Source organism: Parasteatoda tepidariorum, chromosome 10, assembly GCF_982258835.1.
Source record: "Parasteatoda tepidariorum strain Cologne lab strain chromosome 10, Ptep-v5.0, whole genome shotgun sequence".
Lineage (NCBI taxonomy): Eukaryota > Metazoa > Arthropoda > Arachnida > Araneae > Theridiidae > Parasteatoda > Parasteatoda tepidariorum.
The window spans coordinates 38,475,989-38,499,802 of record NC_141764.1 but is presented as its reverse complement, the minus strand read 5'-3'; the positions used below and the strand labels follow the sequence as shown (position 1 = coordinate 38,499,802).

The following is a 23,814-nucleotide window of genomic DNA, read 5'->3' as shown; positions in this document are numbered from 1 at the left end:
AAATGGTTATTCGTTTTGTATTATATCAATGTATGAGCATATCAAATTTCATTAAAATTGGTCCAGTAGCTCTAGAGATAATAGACCAAGTTTGAAAAATTCTCTTAACTTCTTACAACAGTATAGATAAAAGGTCCCTTATAACAAATTACCTTTGAATTAGAAGTATGAATGTACGATTATGAGTCTAAGAACTGAAACAACCAATATAAAGAAAGCAATATTTTAAACTTTAATTCTAAATATCCACAAGTGTTTTACACATTAGGATGATTTTCTTTTTACAAAGGAGAGGCATAATTTACAATTCATTTTGTGCATAACACATTTCCATGTCAAGTCCGTGATGCCGCAAAATGTTTTTTTTTCTTGTATCACAGCGAACGATCAGTCTGCTGAGTTCTGATTATCAGTTTTTTTTCTTTTTAGGGAAAATTTCATGTTGATCGTATTTTCTAAGATGTTTGTATCATATCAGTCAATCTAAATAAGTAATAAGTGCAGAACATTTACACTCATACAGATTTATCCTTAGTTCACAATATGTCTTCGTGTTCGCTTTTTCATAACTTTAATTTTATTTTAAAGAAACGTACATTTTTGCTGTATAAAGTTAAAGTTTAAATAATGTAGTTGTTTGTTTTAGATTTTGCATAGATGAGTTCAATTTATTTATGACATGTTGAAGAATATACAGCAGCTAGTTATCGATTGTGAAAATTTTTAAACTAATTTTTCAATGAACTAATTTTGAGTTAATTTTTCAGTTTAAAGAAACTTAAATGTTTGCTGTATAAAGTTAGAATTTAAGTAATTTAATTGCTTGCTTTAGATTTTGCATAAATGAGCTCAATTTATTTATGATATGTTGAAGAATATACAACAGCTAGTTATCGATTATGAAAATTTTTGAACTAATTTTTCAATGAACTAATTTTGAGTAAATTTTTCAGTTTAAAGAAACTTAAATGTTTGCTGTATAAAGTTGGAATTTAAATAATTTTGTCCTTTGCTGTAGATTTTGCATAGATAGGTTCAGTTTATTTATGATACGTTGAAGAAATAGAAAGTTATCCATAATGAAAATTTTTGAACTAATTTTTCAGTTATTTAACTTCATAAGGAAAGAAGGAAGGATAACTAAATATGTTTGAATATTCCCAATCTTACTTTTAAAGTTCAAATTAAAACATTTGAAATTTACAAAAAAGAATTTTTTCAAAAAAATATTTCCAAAAGTTTCAAGTATTTAATTTTTATTATAACTGGCAAAACTGTAAAAAATATTCCTGAATTTCAATTTATTAGATTCAGAATTTAATAAATTTGATCGAAAGTTAATAATCTATGAAAAGCAGTGGGATGTTCTATTCTAGCATAGGCAAGAAATGGAAAATTTTAGCGTACCTTTTTTTAGAAAATATTGAATTGATATTTTAAAGCATTTTTTTTCTATTGCCTTTTCTGTTAATATTGTTGCAAATAAAAATTGATAGCAAAAATAAAATTAGAAAAGATCAAAATTTTGATAAATTGTGCACTATTAAAGTATTATTGTGCACTATTATTGTGGGATAAAAACTGTAATAAAAAGCAATAAAAACAAGTGAAACGGTCATAGTTTTTATCCTTTAAGCTAACAACCACCTTAGAGTTTTAAAAAGTAACGATAATGCACATTGTTTTGTTTTGCAAGAAACGAAATTCTTGCTTTACTTCTTGTCTCAAAGTTTCTCTCAAATTCTTCTGCTTTGAAAGGTGTTTAAAGTGAATGAAAATTAAACAAATATTTAATAAATATCTTCTAAATAAAGGTACAAAAAAGTTTGCTATTTTAACATAAACTGTCGTAGAACATCCAATTCCCCTTAATGCATTTAAACCTATAACTCAGATTGGACACCCGTGTCCTTTTTATATATTTTTTTCTAACGCTCTAATTTCAAGAAAAAATATATTTTGGTACTTTTTAATTATAAATAATCCAATAGTTACTAATAAACCTGTAAAATTATCGAAATTATATTTGTATTGAAAAATAAATTATAAAAAAAGTAGTTTGATCTTTTTTTTTCATTCATATTCGAAAATTTATGAATAATTGATTTTGTAAATGACAGAAAATTCAATGATAAGTAACTGCTGTTCTTATATCTTAATGAATACAAATTTGAAGAAAAAAAATTTTTTGTTCGGAAGTGAGCCGCGTTTGGAAGGTTTTGCCTCTAACTCGGAAAAAGGCAACAATGTTTCATGCTCTATTTCGTAACCATAAGTTATTAAAATAATAAATATAACATTTTTCACTTATTTTAACCTAAATCAATACAAAATAGTTAAAAGAAGCATGAAATATTTGTTTAATAAGAATTCTGCATCAAAGGGTTAAGAAAGATATTTTTCAATTTCGTCCCGTATCTGTGAGAAAACTTTTGCTCAGTTTTCTGGTGAATTAAAGCATTTGTACTTAAACTTTAAATGCATTTTTTCATCAACTAAATCTCTTTTATGTTGGTTTTTGTAAATTGATTATTTTTTTAAAATATTTTTTGTGGGAATTATTTTTCCGTGGGTTTTTATGTCCCTTATCCATATCAACACTTTTTTCTTTTATTCTATAAGAACTTCTTGCACCAGTCTTCGAGCAATACTGTATCTTTCAGCATAGGCCGCTTGCTACTGTACATATTTTTGTCGCGCTATGTACAAATCCTTTTGCAAAGTGAGATTGCTAGTTCGTGGCACCCAGACACTCACATTCACTTGAACTAAAATAGGACGTTTGCATAGAATATAGTTTGTCTATGGGGTTGACGGAAGAAGGGAATATGTGTCCCCCGTCGCCCATGGTGGCCGTCTGGCCTTGGCTGATTAAAACATCCTCAAGGCCACCAAGGCTACCTTCACTGTCCATGCTTATATCACTTTTCATGTACTGTGTGTCCGGATGAGATGAAGAATAGTACTGACCTGGAATAGAAGAACAAAATATTTTAAACTCTTACCATTTAAAACGTTCTTAATCTAGAATAACAATTCGTGAATAAGTTCTGAATAAAGCTATAAAATAGTTATTGGATGCAAAAAGCAAAGCTACATTAAATTTTTTCCGTATGACCATTGTTAAAAACTTGTACTTATGCCAAATGACTAGAAGGTATTGAATGTTCTGAATAAAGTTCTTCATGGATTGTATGTGTTACCAGAAACGCATGAAGTCTGATGTTGTCGGTAATGCCAAGAGTGAATGGCTAAAATCGGCAGTCAAAGTTCAAAATGATTACTAGTCCACAAGTTGCTTTAAGCATCCTATAGAAAAATTAAAAACCTAAAAGTATTCTATTTATTACATGAAATCTGGCAATCTAGTCATTGAGTGCAATGCTAAGAATATATAGTCAAATGGCAAAAGTTGGTCGGCAAAATATGAAATGATTGATAGTCCACACTTTGCTTCTAGCATTCTATGGAATGATTAATTAAAAACCTACAAGCTGAAGCTAATCAAAACATGAAATGATTGCTAGTCCATACATTGCTTGTAGAAGTTCATTAATAATTCTATAAAATGATTAATTAAAAACCTACAAGTATTCTATTCAATGAATAAGCAAATTTGTAATAATTCACATCTTCTAAAAGTTTTCCTAAAGCGCATTGGTTATGCTTTAATGACTAAACAGTATATAGGAATTTTTATTTTTCATATTTTGACTAAAAGACCTAGCATTCTGTACAATGAATGCAACGAATAGATATTCTATAATTCTAGATATTCTAGATAGTGGCTTGAAGCCTATCCAGCTTAAGTTCGTTGGATACTAGCTTGTCAAGAAAATAAAGACGACTTGCGCACAATGATAACCGTATTGCCACAGTTATGCAATTGGCCCGAAATTGTGAAGCCTTGACAGTCATGACCTCACTAGTCCACAATGGACCGTTTCAGGAATGCTGTGCTTCTATATTTTTACACACTTTCTTCTCTTCTGTACATTTTGAAGAGTGGTGCTTGTTTAGATCATTGGTGTTCGTATATGTGGATTTGAAATGCATGTTAAAAGTTTGTGAATTAATATCGGCACTACTTTATTTACAAATTCTGTACAATCACGAAAATTATTCAATGTACAGGTACTAAGAAATCACATGTTTCAATATCAAAAGGAACAACATGCTTTTGACTTATTTTATACATTTATGCAACGCAACACAGGCGAATTTCATGCGAATAAATGGCTAAAAGCAGAAAGCGCATGAGCGTTGATGTAAGTAGGTAGCATAGGGGAATAAAGCAAAGCAGTCAGTTAGTGGGGAAAAAAAAGATTTCAGATTTAGAAATTGTAGTAAATGAGGATTTGGATTTAGATCGAAGGATAAACCGAAATCAGACTGAACTTCACCACTTCTCGTTTTTTGGCTGTTAAACTTAACTCTAAAACTTCATAATTTAAATCTTATTACAGAAAAGATTTGTTGATAAAGTTCACAGTTCTGTAAGTTAAAAAATAACATCTTTATAATGTAACTTTGTAAATCTAGAGAAAAAACTATAAACATATCTTTACTTTTAAATATTTCCGTCCTTCATCATTAGTGTTTAATAACAATCTTAAAAAGATATTTAACAGAAGTATTTTAGTTTAACGTAAATCATTTATCATTCTAATTCATTTAAATAGTTTTTTCACGATCACGAATTAAAGTTAAAATTTAGGCTTCATTAACTTCATCGTAAAAGCAAGTAAAAGGGTATGTTTTTCAAAAAAATTTTCGATTTGATCATTTTAAAAAAAATTAAAAATTTTAATAAATATTATGTAGATAGCTCTACATATTTATATACTCATTCTATTTCATTTTTTAATATAAATATTATTAAAAAAGTAATTAAAGGGCTTTGCTGTATTGCAGTATTCAACACTTTTGATGTTTTTTGAAGTGAAAATTGATTTTGGTTAATTAAAAGTATAACTCAAATCAGAAAATATGAACTGTTAGGAAAATATGTACTGCTCAGATCAGACAGTTTTATTAGAGTTTAAACCAAGCACTTTTAAGGCAGAATAATAATAAACATTTATTCTTTTTTTCTTTTTTTTAAACTTCAGCTTATTACCAATTATTGATTCCATTTTTTTTGTCTTATTATTGATTCTAGTTTTTTATGTGTCTTAAAATGCTATTTAATGTATAATTGAGAAATTAAGAGTGTTTTTTATGCAAATGTTGCGGGGACATCAATAAAAGCAAATGAACGAAATCAGAAGGGTTGAGAAACAATATCTCACTCACCTTCTGTTGTGTAGGGTAGTGCACCTAAAGGGAACTGTGAGGGGTCGGAGTCTCCCACCGAAAGGTGAGCGTATGATGGGGCTGCAAAAAGTAAAAAAAAAAATATTTATTTTCCCCTTTTAAAAATTAATTTTAATTACAGACAATAAAATCTCTTAAGTTATCAATCGTATTTCATCAGGATACCCAGCTTTCATTAAATAAGTCTTCCAAAACGCTTTCTACCATGAAAAGAAGATGACACCAGATGGCGCTGCTAAAGCTAAACATTGAGAAGTTCCATCAAATAAACATAAGCTCTTGTTAAATATTGGGAAGTTTTTATTACAAAATTTATCATTTCATTCTGATTTTTTCTAATGGAATATAAACTCACCATTTTATACTATTCGGGTTATCAGGAATACCACAGGAAAATTAAAACTTGTTAATATGGAACTACCAAGCTATTTCAAACGCTGAAATTAATCTCATTTGACCGTTTGGTTTCGCTGCGATACGCAACTTAAAACAAAATAAAATCTCGCTAAATAGCATCGTGACGATTTTTTTAAAATTTTTCATCTGTCATTTGGTTTCCCTGTCCTATAGAATTCTGGCGAACACTTTACTACCATAACAAACGCAAATAGCTGTAATATGATCTAGAAATATTTGTCAAAATGTCTAAATAAACAAGTTTTATTAATGTACCATGGACATTGTTTAAAAGGAATTTGAAGGATATAACTATTTTAAGAAATTGAAATCTGATCATTAGTTGAAAAATTACAAAAAGAAAAAGAAAAAATCAACAACGCAAAGAGTTAACTTTAAATAAATTGGAATCTTTTTACGGAGTTACTTATTTACAGACAGCCTGTTAGAAAGAGTGTTAAAATCGCTTGTGGTATTGACTTGTCAAATTGAATCATTAAAAGTAGTAGTTCAGTGTTAGTTACCCCTTCAGAAATGGTAAAATGAGAAAGTACTTCTCCACGTCTGCACACTCCGAGAATATACGAGTCCGTTTGATCTTGTGACAGAAAGCCTCATATTATATATATATATATATATATATATATATATATATATATATATATATATATATATATATATATATATATATATATATATATATATATATATATATATATATATATATATATATATATATATATATATATATATATATATATATATATATATATATATATATATATATATGAGAGTTATATTTGCCTATTTTTCGCTAATGATCAGGCAGATAAGTGAGGAGGCATAAATTCTAGAAAATGGTATTTTATCAGAAAGTTATATTTACAAAATTATTTCAATGATCAAACTATGCCACAGTTATTGTGTGCCGAATAAAAGTAAAATCTTTAAATAACCTAAAACAACATTGAGTTTTTAAAAAAAAATTTTTTTTTTTAACAATTACGCATTTAATTCTATCAATACTTCAATAATCTTAACATACGGAAATTTTTGTGTCACTTTTATTAATTTTTAAAGCTAATTTAGTGTTAATCTAAAATAGCAAAAGTGATGAAAGAAAAATCGTCCCAATTGTGGTGTATTAATATTAATTAACTTTTTATTGTTGTTATTTTTTCTCTTCAATATGTCCAACACATTCAACAACTGTATGCCATCATGCTACTTAATGGCCGGTATTGTTGATCCGTGAGCTTACTATTGTTGATCCGTGAGCTTATAGTGGTCAGCTCCCTGACCACTATACAACTGATTTTTGCCAAAATAGTTAATTTCTTTAATTACAATATCGTAACAAATGTCAACATCGTATACTACAAAAAAACTGTTTAGAAAAGGTATACAAATGAAGTGTTATATGTAAATTAACTAAGTCCGAAAATTTTTTTAAAAAAACTAATAGATAATTTGGAAAAGGTTTTTTTTCACATTTGCTTTTTTTTTTCTCACAATTTACTTCATATTGATGTAAGATTATACTTACAATATTCACTAGGGTCTCCGTGACTTAGTTCGTCAGATTTTTTCCCATCTTTTCCAGGACTGGACAAATCTGGATTGGATCCCCCGTTTTGTGAATCTGTGTTTTGTTTTTGGCTTTGTTGCTGTAGTTGCTGCTGTTGCTTCCGCTGCAGCTTCTTTAGCTGGCGTGGAATATGTGGGGAAGAAAAAGAAGTGTTATCAAATTATTTGTTTGGTAATAGGTTGTTGCACATGCAATACAATAAAAGAATGTGATATATTTGTCACCAGCAGAGTTTGAAATCTAATATTTCGGCATTTTATAGAATACCGAAAACTGTCTGACAAAGCTTACAACGATTACGCATTTCATTTTTTATTTAGGTATTCTATGGAATGCTCAGGGCCGGCATAGCCTGGTGGATAGGGTGTTGGACCCATGCCCTAGAGGTAGTGAGTTCGATCCCTGCCGGCTTTAGACTCCCCGTTTAGTAACGGCATAAGACTCCCAGTGATGTATAAATGGGCCAGCCCTATAAACGGACTGTGGTTTGCGTGTGGCTGAAGTCGTATTCTTTGCCAAAGATGGCACCACGGCGACGGGGGACACATATGGTATTAGAAACAACAACATAGAGTGCCAAACGACTAACTGACTAAGTATGAAAAGCATCTGTCATTTTATAAAATACTTAAGGTATTCCAGAAAGTCCTATCATTTCATACATTGTTGGAAAAGCACGCATAATTGTTCAATACATTGTTAGATACACGCAGGTCTCTCTAGTTTTAAATTCTCATATTTTTTAATAGAACGTCTTTTAAATAGTAGCTTGTATTTTACCTCAAGAAATTTTTTTATTCTACAGAGCTCCAGGATAAAGTATATAATTTATTAGTCTAGCTGTTCCCAAAAAGTGTTCCCTAGAGTTCCATTAAGGATTTCAAAGGTTCTGAATATTTAGAATTTTTAGGAATTATATTTATATCCTATCACGAAATCCATGATTAATTTAATATTTAGGTCATTGATATAAAGTTACTTTTGTAAAATACCAATAAAAAAGCAGCTTTTTCAATAACAATAAATTGAATAAATTATAAGAAGGATATGCATTTTTAAAAAATTTAAGCATATCGAGTTTTTCAATTCAAAAAAAAAAAAACAGAATTACGTTTCTCTGATAACTATTCTCAACGCTTTTAAAAGTTCTTTTTTGTAAAACATACACGTAGTACAAATTTGTAATATTAAATATTCTATTCTTCACATTAAATATTAAAATAATTAGTAGTATTTTTTGTTATTTAGTTAGTATATTTACAACTAACAATAAATTTTTTTTATTGCCGGATTCCACTAAAAGAAACTCGATCACTTAAGGTTCCACGTCCGAAACAAATTTAGAGTCAATGCTCTAGTCTAATGAACTGCCTAAAAATACTAGGCATTCTATAAAAAGTCTTATTATTAAATATAATGTTGACGTTTCATACTTTGCTGGTTTGATGATAATTAATGGTATTATAAATATGCCTTAGAAAAATTAGTTAATAATAATATATATATATATCATAATTATTATTATAATTATCATAATTATTATTATTAATTATATATATATCATAATTATTAATTATAATTATTATAATTATGATTAATAATAATCATTATATAATCATTAATAATAATCATGATTAATAATTATCATTAATAATCATGATTAATAATTATTATTAATATAATTATTAATAATAATTATTAATCATAATTATTAATGATAACATAAATACGCATTTTAAAAGTAAGTTTAATTTCATTTTATGAACATTAGCTGGAAAGATAAAAAAAATTTACATATTTTAATTTTCAAAAATTTAGAAAATGCTATCTAAAAAACTGTTAAAGAAATTGATATTTTTTTAATTTAAAAAATGGCTATAATTCTATATTTTTTTCTTCGAAAATTAAATTTTAAAATCCACTATCATATGATCATTACCTTTGCCCTTTGATTTTGGAACCAAACTTGTACGATTCGGACACTCAGTCCTGTTTCTTTTGCTAGAGATTCTCGAACCTGGAGGGGAAAAAAATGAAATTAAAAATTTATGCATTTTTCTTTTCATCATTGCAATGAAAATATAAAGTACATTGTCGAAAAGATACCTGCTTATTAAACATTAATTAATTAAATAATTTCAGCTAATTCTACTTTTAATTATTACGTACTAAGTACTTTGACTATGTTACAAACATAATTATCATTGCAATGAAAATATTAAGTACGTTGTCGAGAAGCAATGAAAATATAAAGTACATTGTCGAAAAGATACCTATTTATTAAATATTAATTAATTAAATAATTTCGATTAATTCTACTTTTAAATATTATAAGTACTTTGACTATGTTAAAGACATAATTATCATTGCAATGAAAGTGTAAAGTACGTTGTCGAGGAGCAATTAAATTATAAAGTACATTGCCGAAATGATAAATAATTATTAAATATTAATTAATTAAATAATTTCAACTAATTCTACTTTTAATTATTACTTGCTAAGTGCTTCGACTATGTTACAGAAGCAATTATAGTTTCTGAAAATGTTTCTAAAAAATTTTCTATGAACCTATTCTTGAAAATATCATATTTTGTTAAAATACCTTCAATGTTGTTGAGAAACAACAGATTTTAAATTTCAAAGCGCATAAAAATGTTCCTTTCAAAAAAAACATATTTGTGCAGTGTGTGTGTCTATATTGGTAACATAAGTGATATTACCTTTCTGCAAGGCTTTTGGCTGATTTCAAAGGAAGCCTTAAAGGCTCTTCTTTGGGCTGTGGTGAGGATAGTTCTCGGCCTTTTAGGTCCCCTTCGTCCATCTTGCCTAGGTTGGCCATTGTGAGGTCCAGTAGGCGTTAGCTGCCCATTCTCTCCTGAAGTAATATGATAATTAATATTTATTAGAAATGCTTAATAACACATCATGTAATTAATATCTATTAGTAACAAGGTTGGTAAATCACTTAATTCAAATCATGACTTAAATTATTTGAATTTTTTTGTTTTAAATTCATTGATTTAAATACGAATATTTTTTTAGATTTTTTTAAATAGCCTGATATGTTTTTAAAAAATTATTGGCTTTAGTTGAAAATATTTTTATGCTGTATAGCTTAAAAATATATTCTTAAAATTGTGAATCTTTGAAAGCTTAATTCTATTGTTATAAAAAGTTTCGAGAGGATATTATTCATTACTGCTTCTTTAAATTACGATAAATTAATTTTCCTCTCCTAAAATGATTACTTTTATGTACTTTTTTCTTAAAATATAGTAAAAGTGTTCAGTACAAAACACCCTATATATATTTTTTTTAAATTCTTGAAACTTGTTCCAGCATGAAGTTCGACAGATTCGTTGATTGTTCAAGTTTCTCTTTTAATAAGCAGGCTTTAAATGCATGACGTAATTTCATAAATTTTCAATATTTATAAAATTTAATGTTTCTCATTTTTTTAATGTACTAAATAACGAACTAATTCATTCTAATACATGCAATATATTATGATAAACATTTTGACAAGAAAGACAATCTTACCCCTTGTGACAATTTGCATGACGGCCATTTCTTTTTCAAAATCCGGCCTGCAGTACAGTCTCCCACTCCGTACAACAAATTGATCACCTTTTTGAAGCTGCCGTCCACAACCAACGCACACAAAACATGGCAAATGGTACACGTGATCTAGTGCCCTCATCACCAGTTCCGTTGGAGCTATGGGAAGTACACAGCCTGTACATTTCACAGCAAAGAGCCTATTGACAGAAATAAAGTCACGTGTTTATTATTAACACTCCATTCCTTTTTGTTAAGCAAGTGAAACATTTTAAATTTATATTAGTCAATTTTAGAATGAACGGAAAAATCGATGCAACATGCCTTTTCTTCAAAATTTAAAAAAATTTTTTTGTACGTTTTAGAACTTTTTTAAATTAATGCATTGTATTATTTTACTAGTTTTTAAATTGTGTAGAAAAGGGTGCAAAATTTTCATTTTCCAGATTGCCATTAACGACTAAATATTAAGAGCTAGCGAATAAGTTACAGAGTTTGACTCTAGTGTTACAGAGTTTGACTCTAGTGTTACAGAGTTTGACTCTAGTGTTACAGAGTTTGACTCTATTGTAACAAAGTTTGACTCTATGGTAACAAAGTTTGACTCTATTGTAACATAATTTGACTCTATTGTAACATAGTTTGACTCTATTGTAACAGAGTTTGACTCTATTGTAACAGAGTTTAACTTTAGTATTACAGAGTTTGATTCTAGTGTTACAGAGTTTAATTCTAGTGCTACAGAGTTTGACTCAACTCGACTCGCCTCAATGTAACTCGACTCGTCTAGGACTAGAGTTTGGCACCATAGCTACAATTGACAGGTATTTCGGATATTTTTATTATATTTTGACTTCTAATGATATGCGGAAGATATTGAAACCTTTGAGAAATTACTGAAGCCTTATTTTAAGTTATTATTATTTTTATTTTGCAATAAATGTGTCCCCATTTTTCAGGTTTAACATTTTTTTATGGTTTCTGTCATCAAAAAGTTCTCTACATCTCTTAACATTTTTTAAATTTTTTATAATTTTCGTGAAAATAGTAGTTAGCAAAAGTTTTAATCTGACTTAAACGTTAAGGAACTTAAATTTCATGCTATGGTTCAGATTTTCGATTTATTTTTTATGATTTGCATAAAAAGTTTTAGACGTACAGTGAAACATATAAAGATTGAAATAACATTAAAGAGCCTAACCATCCGACCTCTTTTCTGACTAAACAGTTGAAACCATGTTTTCCAGATTCCGGTTATTATATTTTGTTACTCAAAAATCTAAATCTTTCAAGAAAAAGGTATGCTTATTCAAAGTACGTTTTTGTGTCCGAGTTCATAATTTAATTAGTAATAAGCCCTTACTGATTAACATATTTGCAGTCAACATTTTAAACGATTAAGATTGACGCTGAAATGTCTGATTAATTCTATCAAAGTCCGATTATCCGAAAACAAGCTTCTCAGAGAGATATCTTTTTCATTTTCATTGTGAAGTTTTATCCTTACATAAATATTCAAATCCATTATAGAGATTACTCACGCAGCTGCATCTGTTAGAGCAGGAAAAGAAGAAAAAAAACCACAAACTATTATTCCGTTCTGTAGTATCAGCTACGTAATAATCAAACATAAATCGCCAACCATCTATGCATAAAAAGTTAGTCTTAATATAAGTTCTACCGCATCAACATCCTCCTCCTATAAATCACGTGAACCTCATAGTGAAGAAATCCTTTGTCTTCTTGACCCTCTGATCTAGAAACAACCCCAGCGTTTTGCGTACTGGTCATCTTTAATGACCGTTGGTCACATCCCCCAAGTAAACATGGGGTTCAAGGGAACCTAGTTTGAAAGCAATAAACCATAGGTCGGAGGATTACGATTTTGGGGTGGAATGGTATTTAGCTCTTTCAGATCAACAATGAGATGAATATAAGTTGTTACAAAGGATCAAATTAAATCTACCAGTAGATGGAGGGACGTAATATGTACAGATAAAGATGGTTTTTATGTGGGAAAAGTCCATATCAGGCGAGTGAGGTAGATTTAGGGTCAAATGTAATGAATTTATCTTTAGAAGACGTGTTGATTTAGGCTTGGATATTTAATATAAACTCGGCAATAATGTAATTGTTGCTTGGATTCAAAATTTTTAACTCTTTATTGAAATATTTTTTATACTTTAACTACAATATTATTAGGTATTTAATTGTAGTAAAATTTATTGATTGATTAAATCATGTCATAAATCATTTTGCTAACAAAAAAATTTATCATTGCTCATTATTCTTATATTCCTTTTTATATTGGGGTGATGCATTTTTATTAAAGATATACTAAAAGAGAATATAGGTTTTATTAGAGACCGCTTAATACCTTTATTAGAGAATCATTACAAAATACCTTTATTAGAGGATCACACTCACATATTATCGCATTTAAAGCATATTTGAGGATAGTTTAGCTTTTTTAGGCGGTCCTAGAGAAATATTAAAGATTAATGCATTTTCTTAAGTTAAAGTGCGTTCATTAGAGGATAACTGTAGGATAATGTACCTTTCAATAAAATAAAATATTATAAAATAATGCATTTTTATTAGAGAATTATAGGGAAAGTAAATAATATATCTGTATAGAGGAAAATTGATAAATTATTTACCTTTATTAGAGATATATTAGAGCATAATGTACTTTTATTATGGGATAGTTTACGAAAAGATCATTATACAATATCTTTATTAGAGGATCATATACTATTATCGTATTTAAAAATATTTGAAGATAATTTATTTAATAAAAGTTTAAGTTCTAGCTTGATATTCTGAAAATTGTATTCATTTCTGTTCACTTTCAAATGTTTATTGAATAAAAATATTCAACTTTTAATAACAAAAGAAAATTTGTTAATTAAAAAATGATTTCCAAACTGTGGTTTTAAATAAGTAACCGTGGTTTTAAATGTGGCTTTAAATAAGAGAAAATATATCAAAGAATTCTGATCATTTTAATGAATAAGATAAAAATTGCACTAGCAATAGTAATATTTCATTAATGTTTAATGAAATCTTTCAATAGCAAAAAAAAAAAATTATATCCTAAGTTAATATCTGTTTCATATCATAAGCTTTAAGAAGTTTATAATTTAAAAGCAATAATATCGGAGCACAAATTTAATCACCTGACATAATTATGCAATTATGAAAAAAACCGTACATGAAATATTCAAATGATGTTTTCACTTGTTTTTCATAATTGCTTTCAAAGAACCGAAGTGAAAAACACTCACTTTCTCTTATTACTCAACTAAACCTAATTATATCTTACCTCATTAAACCATTTCAACTTTTCAATTCATTTGTTAAATGATATCTTAATGAGGACTGGAGCATTAAACGAACGAAATTACTCGACAATAATGTCGATTAATTTCTCCGGAAGATCTTTTCTAACATCTGTAAAACATCGCCATGCAAAACCATTAGCATAACATAAATGCCGCTTCCACCTCATCTCTTGGCGACGTTTGGCAGAAATAATTTAGACACATAACTCTCATTTTATACTTCATTAGTGCGTTAAAGGTAAAAGGAAGGCACTTTATTAAATCACAAGACTTGATTGGCGTGTTTTAATAATCGCCATAAGGAGAGAAGGAAGATATAAATAAAAGTTTCTTTATATATTTCTCAGCTTTTTTTTTTCATCTCTAGGGCACACAGACCTTTTCTTTTTGCAGTCAGGAAGCCATTATGGTTATTAGCAGAAATGGGTTTTAGTCCAAATGAACCATAAAAAGTAATAGCATATCATCATCATCATCGTCTGCTGAAAAAGAAAACTGACACAGGGGGTAGGGAGTGAATAAAAAAAACCGATTTTAGATATTTCTTAACGAAAAAAAAGGAAGCGAGAAATAGTTTAGAAATTCTGACTTTTGAGAGAATTAGAAATATTTCACAAAGAAAGTGACAGTGAACCTTATTTTTTTTTCTTAGTTTAAAGTAATTTATTTTTTGTTAAAAGTCGAATTAATGTCAGAAAAAGGAATAGCGAAGTTATTTCAATCATTATTGGAAATATTTGAATAAAATCGTTAGTTTTAAAGTTAAAATTTTTTTTTATATGAAACTTTTAAAAAAATAAATTTAAAAAGAAAAAATTGTTCTTAAATTATAAAAAGAGCAATGTATCTATTGGGTCAACACCTAGATAGGAAACTTGTGAACTGATGTATATATTTTATTCCTTTGAATATCAGAAACTTGTTCTTCTTATAAGTTAACATTTAAACATACATGATTTATATTTTGAGATATATATTTACTAAAACAATCGAAATCTGGCCTTTTTTATCTCTAAACTAAATAATTCAAAAGATAAGGAACAAAATAATTTGCTTAAATTTATTTATATTTACATAAATTTACTTGCATATCTTATGTGCATGAGCAAAATTGTAACTATATTTCTTGATTAAAAGTTTTTTAAAAACTCAACATCAGTAGTACCCAATCTCTTACGGCCAAGACCACCCGAAATTACAGATGGTAATTTCAAAATTTGTACTGCATGTAATTGTTAATTGTATAAAGTATTGCAACAAGAGAATTTAGATTTCATGAAGAGGAAAAAAAATAGCGGGTAAATTAAGAACTATGTTTAAGTAAAAGGACTATGTTTTAAATAATCCACAATTCTAATCAGCTCTTAATCTATTAATTCCACTTTAAAATGAAAATTCCTAATTTCAATGAACGAAATCTGCAATGTTTTCTTAAGTATTTCAGCGAAAAAATGATATTTGTAGATAAATTACCCGAAACTAGATGCAAAATCTAACATTTTTGAATGTTTTATCATCGCGTGAAAGTGAACAAACTTACCGCACTACATTTTGACTAAAAATATATATATATATAATTTGATCATTAGTGGAGAGAGAAATTTTTCCTTTATTCTTATCAACACATTATCTGAAGTTGAAGCACTAATGACAGCCTGATAGTTACTAAAACAAAAAAAAATTTGCTGTAAGAGTCGCCAATTTACATATTTCTTGACGAATTGAAAGAAAAGTTTGAAGAGAAATGAGAGCTTATTAATTCCGTTAATCGGTTAAGGTTTGCAAAAGCACTTTATCAGTCTAACTTATCTTAAATACTTATCTTTACTTATCTTAAATTTGTAAAAATAAATAATAAAAAGACTTCTCAATTAGATTAATGAAAAAATTGTTATATTTTCCATAAGAAAGTTGTTTTAACATTAAACTGTACAGTTCAAACTTTCAACAACCTTAATAATTTTTTTCTCCATTTTATTAATAATCCGACCCAATTCTGAATTTACGACTATTGATGTTTAACTACGTAGCCTTGCAGTTTTGAACTCAATCCAGAAGACAAGGGAACTCCTGGATTAAGCATTGAGACAAACTTGCCTTCGCGGAGGAAGTTTTTTACTAAAACCTCCTACGGTAAGCCAAATAGCAAGGGCATTTTAACTTAATAAGGTGTTAGTTTCAGCCGATCTTCCGCTAAAGTTGAGAAATAGTAACCGTAATCAAGTAAAGGAATTGTGATAATGTGGTTTAATTTAGCAGCATAATAAATAAATTTATACTATATTATGGTTCAAAACTATATCCAAAATCTCTAAAAAAGTATTAATATCGAGTAAAGTTTTCACTACTTGTCCCATACAATCTGTACGATAATCGATGTGATAAGTACGATAACTTAGCCCCTCTTTAATATTGCAGACTACTTGATTTATATTGTAGTTCAACGTATGTTCTAATAACATACGGATAACATGACCCTTAGGTTATCGTAGTGATATTTCTTTGTTTTAATTTGCTCACTTTTATTCTAATTTGTTTTTCGTCACGTTTAGTTTATATCATTCTTTGAATTCGCTACCTTTGATGCAGTATATGCGGTTCTATACCATTAGGTTTAACATTCAATCCAATTCATAGTAAAAAAAAGTATGAAATCCATCATGTTCGTTAAAGTTTGTAATTATTTTTAAATATTGTAAATTGAATAAACGTTTTATTAAAAAAAAATAGCGTTACAGTACATGTTCATTTTGTGGTTTTTTTTTTCATCTCTGCTTAACTTAAGCTTTCAAGTTGTGCAGAGAATTAGAACTAGACAGTTAAAGACGAACTCTTTTTAGCTTAAGTTCAATTGATATGTACTTACAATACATGTCCAACTTGAAATGTGATTTTAATACGTGTTCAAGTTGCTTACAACACATATTTAACTTGAGATGTACTAACAATGCATGTTCAAATTGAGGTCCGCAAACAATATAAGTTTAGTTTACAATATGTGTATATATCTTCATGTTGTGTTTACAAAACATGTACAGCTTACAATATGTATGTATGTGTTCATGTTGGGATTACAATACACGTGCAGTTTTAGCTATGCACTTCATACATAAAGTTTACATCACGTGTATTCATGTTCATATTGTGTTCGCATTATATGTACAGCTTACAATATCTTTATACGTGAGCAGCGATGACTCAGAGGATGGAGAGTTCGCCTTCCAATGCAGCGAACTGGGTTCGAATCCCAGTCGATACGAATTTCGCATCCGGCTTGCACCGACCACAGTGCTCACGTAAAATATTCTCAGTGGTAGACGGATCATGGGTTAGAGTCCCCTTGCCGTTAGGCTAACCGTGGGAGGTTCTAGTGGTCTTCCTCTCCATGTAACGCAAATGCGGGTTAGCTCCATCAAAAAGTCCTCCACGAAGGCAAATTTCTCCCTATACTCGATCCAGGAGTTACCCTGTCTTCTGGATTGGGTTCAAAATTACAAGGCTACGTTGAACATTAGTAGTCCTATACCCATAAAATTGGGTCGGCTGTTCGACGACGGTTATAAAATATAAAAATAAAATATCTGTATACGTGTTCATATTGTGTTTACAATACGTGTACAGCTTATACGCTGAATGCTCTTTTTATGTTCATATAAGTTTAAATAAATTTCGAACAAAGTTAACTGAATATGGACATTGAAAAAAAGTTGAAATAGTTGAATTTTTCTTTGTAGTTTCACATTGTATTATTGTTAATTTACTCACTTCTAAACATCAAATTCAAGCAAAAAGAAACCTTTTTCACCAGATGGTGTGATTAGTATTTCACTCAACTTCAATTCATTCCTTACGAATAAAAGGCAATGAAAAGTTATTATTAAATTCGGAAAGTTTACCAGGAAGAATCCGTACCAAATACCAACAATGGCGACTCCTTTGTTCTTGTGGGTAGGAAAAGGAAGTCTTTTAAAAACTACTTAATTAAAAGAGTCCTGAATTCAGAGAGGAGAAAAAGAATTCGAACATTTATTCGAAGAGAATTTCGAAAAGACACCCTAACTCTGGCTCCTTTTTAAGCATTCAAATCAACCTGAAGACACGTGTCCTATAGGTTTTGTCTTTAAATAGCTCCATGTTTGAATATGGCGAGGAAATAGCTTGGCGAGGAAACCGTCTATTGAAATGATTCTAAACGTGGCTTCACTTACTCTTTTGTCTCTAAACCTGAAGCAGATGTTCCGCTATAACAAAAGGTTTTGGAGAGACTGTATAAGCAGCAGGTTGAAGGAAATTTGAGTTATAGATCTTTTGAATGTAGATCAGGTTCTTTTTTGTTTTCGCAAACTAAAATGTTTGTTTTAGGAAACATGTTTTTTTAAAGTATTGCAACTTAGCCTAAATGATCAGCACAAGTTATAAAATAATCTTATAATATGGTGATGCATTATTTTTATTTTATTACTTTTTTTATTATTACTTTTTTCAATTGTAGTTTTATTTTTTAGTTTTACTATTACTATTTTAAATCAGTTTAATTCATAGTTTTATTTTTTGTAAAATAAATGTTTAGTCTAAGTCTAAGCATACAATATTTATCAGTCTAATAGTGTTTCTCTGACTCAGTATCACTAACAATATTACAGTACTTTATCGCAAAAATTGGTTCAATTTTTAACCATAACATTGATATATTGAGCCATAATATGATGTAAATGAGCTTAAACCTTAAATAACTTGTTAAAATGAATCTTGTTTCTGTTCAAGGTGAGCTATATTAGTTTTAAGTAAAGCTATCATGTCGTCACGGTTCATTAAATTTTTTTAATTGTAGTTATATTTTTTAGTTTTACTATTACTATTTTAAATAAATTTTATTTAGAGTTTTATTTTATGTAAAAGTTTAGTCTAAGCATACAATATTTATCAGTCAAAAAGTGCTTCCCTGAAATTATATATCTAGCAACATTACAGTACTTTATCGCAAAAATTGGTACAGTTTTTAACAATAACATTGAACCATAATATGGTGCAAAGGAGCAGAAACCTTAATAACTTGTAAAAATAAATCTCGTTTCTGTTCAAGTTGAGCTATATTAGTTTTAAGTTGAGCTATCATGTCATCACTGTTAATTAGTACAATATTATGGTTTAACTTAATCCCATATTAAGGTTGAAGAAAATTGTAACGATATTATGGTTCAAAAGGTTCCAAAGTTCCTAGCAATGTAGTACAAATATTGTACAGATCTTAAAGGTATCCATTACTTTTTAATGTTTAAGAACTTTAAACATTAAAAAAAATAGTAATTGAGTTATTGATAAAGTAGGATAATATTCTCAGCACTCTTCTCTTGCATTAAAGAGGACCGTTGGCGATGGTTAAAAATTTTAGCACTAAATCAAACACCATCCATAATAGTCAACAAATTATTACCGTTTACTATTTTTAATCTGATTAATCAAGGGATAATCAGGGGGGGCTCAGGGAATAGAGCGTTCGCCTTTCAATGAGGCGAACCGGGTTCGAATCCCACTCGATACGAATTCCGCATCCTGCTTGCACCAATCACAGTGCTGACTTGAAGTATCCTCAGTGGTAGAAGGATCATGGGTTAGAGTCTCCTTGCCGACAGGCTAACCGTGGGAGGTTCTTGTGGTTTTACTCTCCATGTAACACAAATCAGGGTTAGCTCCATCAAAAAGCTCTCCGCGAAGCCAAATTTCTCCCAATACTCGATCCAGGAGTTCTCTTGTCATCTGGATTGGGTTCAAAATTACAAGGCTACGGAGTTGAGCATCAGTAGTCGTAAACCCATAAAATTGGGTCGGCTGTTCAACGACGGTTATAAAATAAAATAAAATAAAATCAAGGGATATGAGCCGTGGTGGCTCAGGAAATAGAGCGTTTGCCTCCCAATGAGTCGTATCTGGTTCGAATCATAGCAATGGTAGGTCGATGCGCACTCGGCTCGCACCGACCCAGTGCTGACGTAAGAATATCTTCAGCTGTAGACAGATCATGGGTTAGAGTCCCCTTGCAGTCAGGCTAACCTTGGGGGGAAGGCTTTCGTGGTTTTCCTCTCCATGTAATGCGAATGCGGGTTAGTTCCATCAAAAAGTCCTCCATGATGGCAGATTTCTCCCAATACTTGATCCAGGAGTTCCCTTGTCTTCTGAATTGAGTTCAAAATTACAAGGCTATGGAATTGATGATTAGTAGTCGTAAGCCCTAAATAGGGACGGCTGTTTAACGACGATTATAAAATCAAGGGATGTGAAGGCCGTTGACCAGTATACTCAAAACTAATGTTTTTTTAAGGTTAAATGCCACTGCCAGTATACATTGATCCAGTATACACAATGCTGATTCTTTTTTAAGGTCAAGTGCTTTTGCTCTTGACATTAATTATACTGACCGTTGAGGTGAAGGGTTGTCTTTGTGGTCCCGAATTGGCTCACCGCTGTTTGTCTCTCTTTTACGAAACAGTATCATATTCTCAAAATACAAGAAAAGTACAATTCTGATATATGTTGTATTTTTTAAATATTAATATAAATAATTTTCCTTGCATCTTAACTTAGTTATATCCAAGTATTAGTTTCTGTCTGTATCCTCAAAACAATGAGAATAAAACTATTCTTTTATTTTTTATTTATATTTTTTGACTAAACATTTCCCCAAATGTTTCTTTTGAAAATTTAAGTTGCTATGAAAACTTTAAAGTTTCTCTAGTTTAACAAACTTTTTTTATACTTAAGTGTTTTACTTTAAGTAAGTAAAAGAATAATTTTGCAGTATATGTATATAATAGTTTAATAAAATTATATATATATAATAATTTAAATAAAATTATATCATCCTGATATTATTTTGGAAAATTAAGAGAAATTGTGTCCCAATTAATTTTGAGGAAAATTAAACGTTTAGTAAAAGACTTTACAAAATGATACGGAAGGTATAATTTACGACTGAAAAACTTGCACAGTATAAGTAAAGTCGTAAAATTTCATGTCTTAATGTCTTGAAAGATGAAATTGATTTCTTAACAGATAACTGATATATTGTTCAAAATTTTTAATCATATTTAATGTTGAAAAAAATTTCACATTTAATTCAATCATATTAAATACATAAATTGTTAAAAAAATTCATACATAAGAATATTTTAATTAAAAACTGGTCAAATACTTTTTTTTAGTATATTTCTTTTTTATTTAAGCAAAAAGTAATTGCCCTTTGCTTGATTACTTATAAGCTGTTGTCAAACCTTTAATATTTTATCATAAACACGCTTGCATTATAATTAAACAAGAACAATTTATATTTGTTTCAGAAAAAAATTGAAAAAATATATTCGGAATAATAAAATTCAATTTCTATAATAAACAAATCGGGGCATTCTAGAATTCTTTTCTTGGAAAGAAAAAGGAAGAAAGATCTATACGCTTTCGCGAATTAAAGAAGCAAAATCCAGAATGAAATTCTAACATTTGAATCCAAAGGAATTTAAAAATCTATTACGCTAACAAATAAACAATAAACCAAGCATTTACATTTATTCAAATTTCAATCCTTTTATTTAGTCATGAAAAATTCTATTTCCTTTATTGCTTTATATTTTGTGAAGAAAATTACCTTTTTATACATTTATTCATAATTTTACCGAAGCTTTTCATAAAATCCAATTTAGATTAACTTGTCAATCTTTACTTAAATTGTAGCCATTGAAACACGCAAAATATCGCCTTTTCAATTTAACCCAATACTGATTTAAAGGTATTACGTCCATAAAATATCATTCTCTAGTCAGCGATATTTTATTTAAAACTAATAAATAAAAATGGATCAACACTGTATTCAAATGAGCATATATAAAGCAAGGGATGCATTATTTTATCATTAAATGAACGGATTCTACCTAATAAGAATTTGATTTGCTACGCATTGCAATAAAAATCTAAGTTTTAAAAATACAGAAAAAAAAACGATCCGTATTTCATTTCATATAAAAGCTCTCTACAAACGATACTCTATGAGCAAAATATTAACGCTGTACCATATTTACACTAATTTAATAACGGTGCAACGTATTTTTAATAAATATTTATATTGTGAATTTCAAATGAAATGAAAATAAGAAAATAAACTGCGGATTTTCATTTTGTTTTAAGAGTTAATAAGATTTAAAAGATAACAAGTATATAAGTAGCTGCTTGAGTTCATGTAAATATGTTTTTAATATTAAATTTAAGTTTTGTTTTTACGATTGAAAACTCAAATAAAGAGTACCTTTTTTTTTCAAATATGCAAAAAATATATTGTCATGTATAGTGCGCAAATATGATATAATGTAATGTATCGTATACAGAGTATGAAGTAAAAAACAGAACGTCCTGAAAACTTTTGATCTAATGACTGAATTATTACATAATAGAAATAAGACATATATAAAATCTTTACAATTAAGATAAAAATGAAAATATAAATGTGTGCAAACACACATTTATATTTTCATTTATATTTTCATTTTTATTTTAATTGTAAAGATTTTATATATGTCTTATTTCCATTATATAAAACAAATTTGATTTTAGCCGCCTTGTGCGCTTTCAATTTGATTTAATGATCTAATGTTTCAATGTGTTTATTTACCTCTTCTGTATAAAAATTGACTTCGTGAATTAAATTGGTTTTATGATTTGAATTATTACATACTAAGATGCGATCTTTTAATGGAAAGGTCTAAAGCTAAATATGCTAATTATTTTGTGCAAATGTTACTTTAAGTTACATATGCAAAGGCACAAAATCAAACATGAACAAATATGTCTTTTTTTGACAGATTTGGAATTCTGTATTTCAAAATATGGGGAATAGCTGCAATCTGGAAAATATGATCCCCTTTGTCTTTTCCACTTCGCGTACTTCTTGAACGATTGAACATATTGTTGTTAAACTTGTATTTTGCATAAAAAAATATATTTTTCAAAGCTGCTTATAATTTTTCTGTCGAAAAACAGCATTGTTTATTAATAGTCGAAAAACCGTAAATAGATATTAAAGTTTAAGCACCATTTTAATATAAGTCATTTTAAATGACAAAATTAAAAGTTCAAAGGGAATCTGTGAATAGTTCCTGAAAAATGAAGGTAAAAAATACGACTCTTTTGAAGCAAATTTTTCAAGATGTTTTATAAATATTGTAAATAAATGACGTATATAAAAGCATACATGATATATTGTAATATTCGCTGATATTGAAACATGCAATTTACGTTTATTGTAATGCATAATTTACACATTCATATTATCTACAGATATTGCAATTTATCATTTACACGATATTATGATTGAAGAAAAAAGTTGTTTCAGGATTTGTTTCTAGCATTAAAACAAGTTCCTGTATCTTGGGATCGGAATTTTTGTAATGTTTATCAAGTTAAAAAGAACACGCATACAAAGTTTGACTGGCCATAAACCTGAAATTGTGATATCCCCCACCATCTACAATCGGTCCTCCTTATAGTTGGGGCTTTGGGGCGCCATATTCTTTTAATTTAAAAAGAGTATTGAAAAAATGTAACATAGTTTGCTTCTTTCTCATCATTATG

The 23,814-nt window shown here is 28.7% G+C and overlaps 1 protein-coding gene across 2 annotated transcripts in view; it reads right to left on the bottom strand.

Annotated features, from left to right (window-relative positions):
* Positions 1-209: 209 nt before the first annotated feature.
* LOC107442768 (LIM homeobox transcription factor 1-beta) overlaps positions 210-23,814 on the bottom strand; it is a 116,848-nt gene continuing 93,243 nt past the window's right edge. Inside the window, exons 4-9 of one of the 2 annotated variants that reach the window (XM_043039028.3) lie at positions 10,841-11,058; positions 10,021-10,175; positions 9,240-9,317; positions 7,259-7,418; positions 5,296-5,376; positions 2,546-2,970 (exon numbers count right to left, since the gene is read on the bottom strand). In XM_043039028.3, the coding sequence (XP_042894962.3) occupies positions 2,732-2,970; positions 5,296-5,376; positions 7,259-7,418; positions 9,240-9,317; positions 10,021-10,175; positions 10,841-11,058 (931 nt within the window). In that variant the 3' untranslated portion in view covers positions 2,546-2,731. Of the gene's footprint in view, positions 2,971-5,295; positions 5,377-7,258; positions 7,419-9,239; positions 9,318-10,020; positions 10,176-10,840; positions 11,059-23,814 lie in introns of both variants that reach the window. The other variant, XM_043039029.3, reaches the window with a different exon arrangement.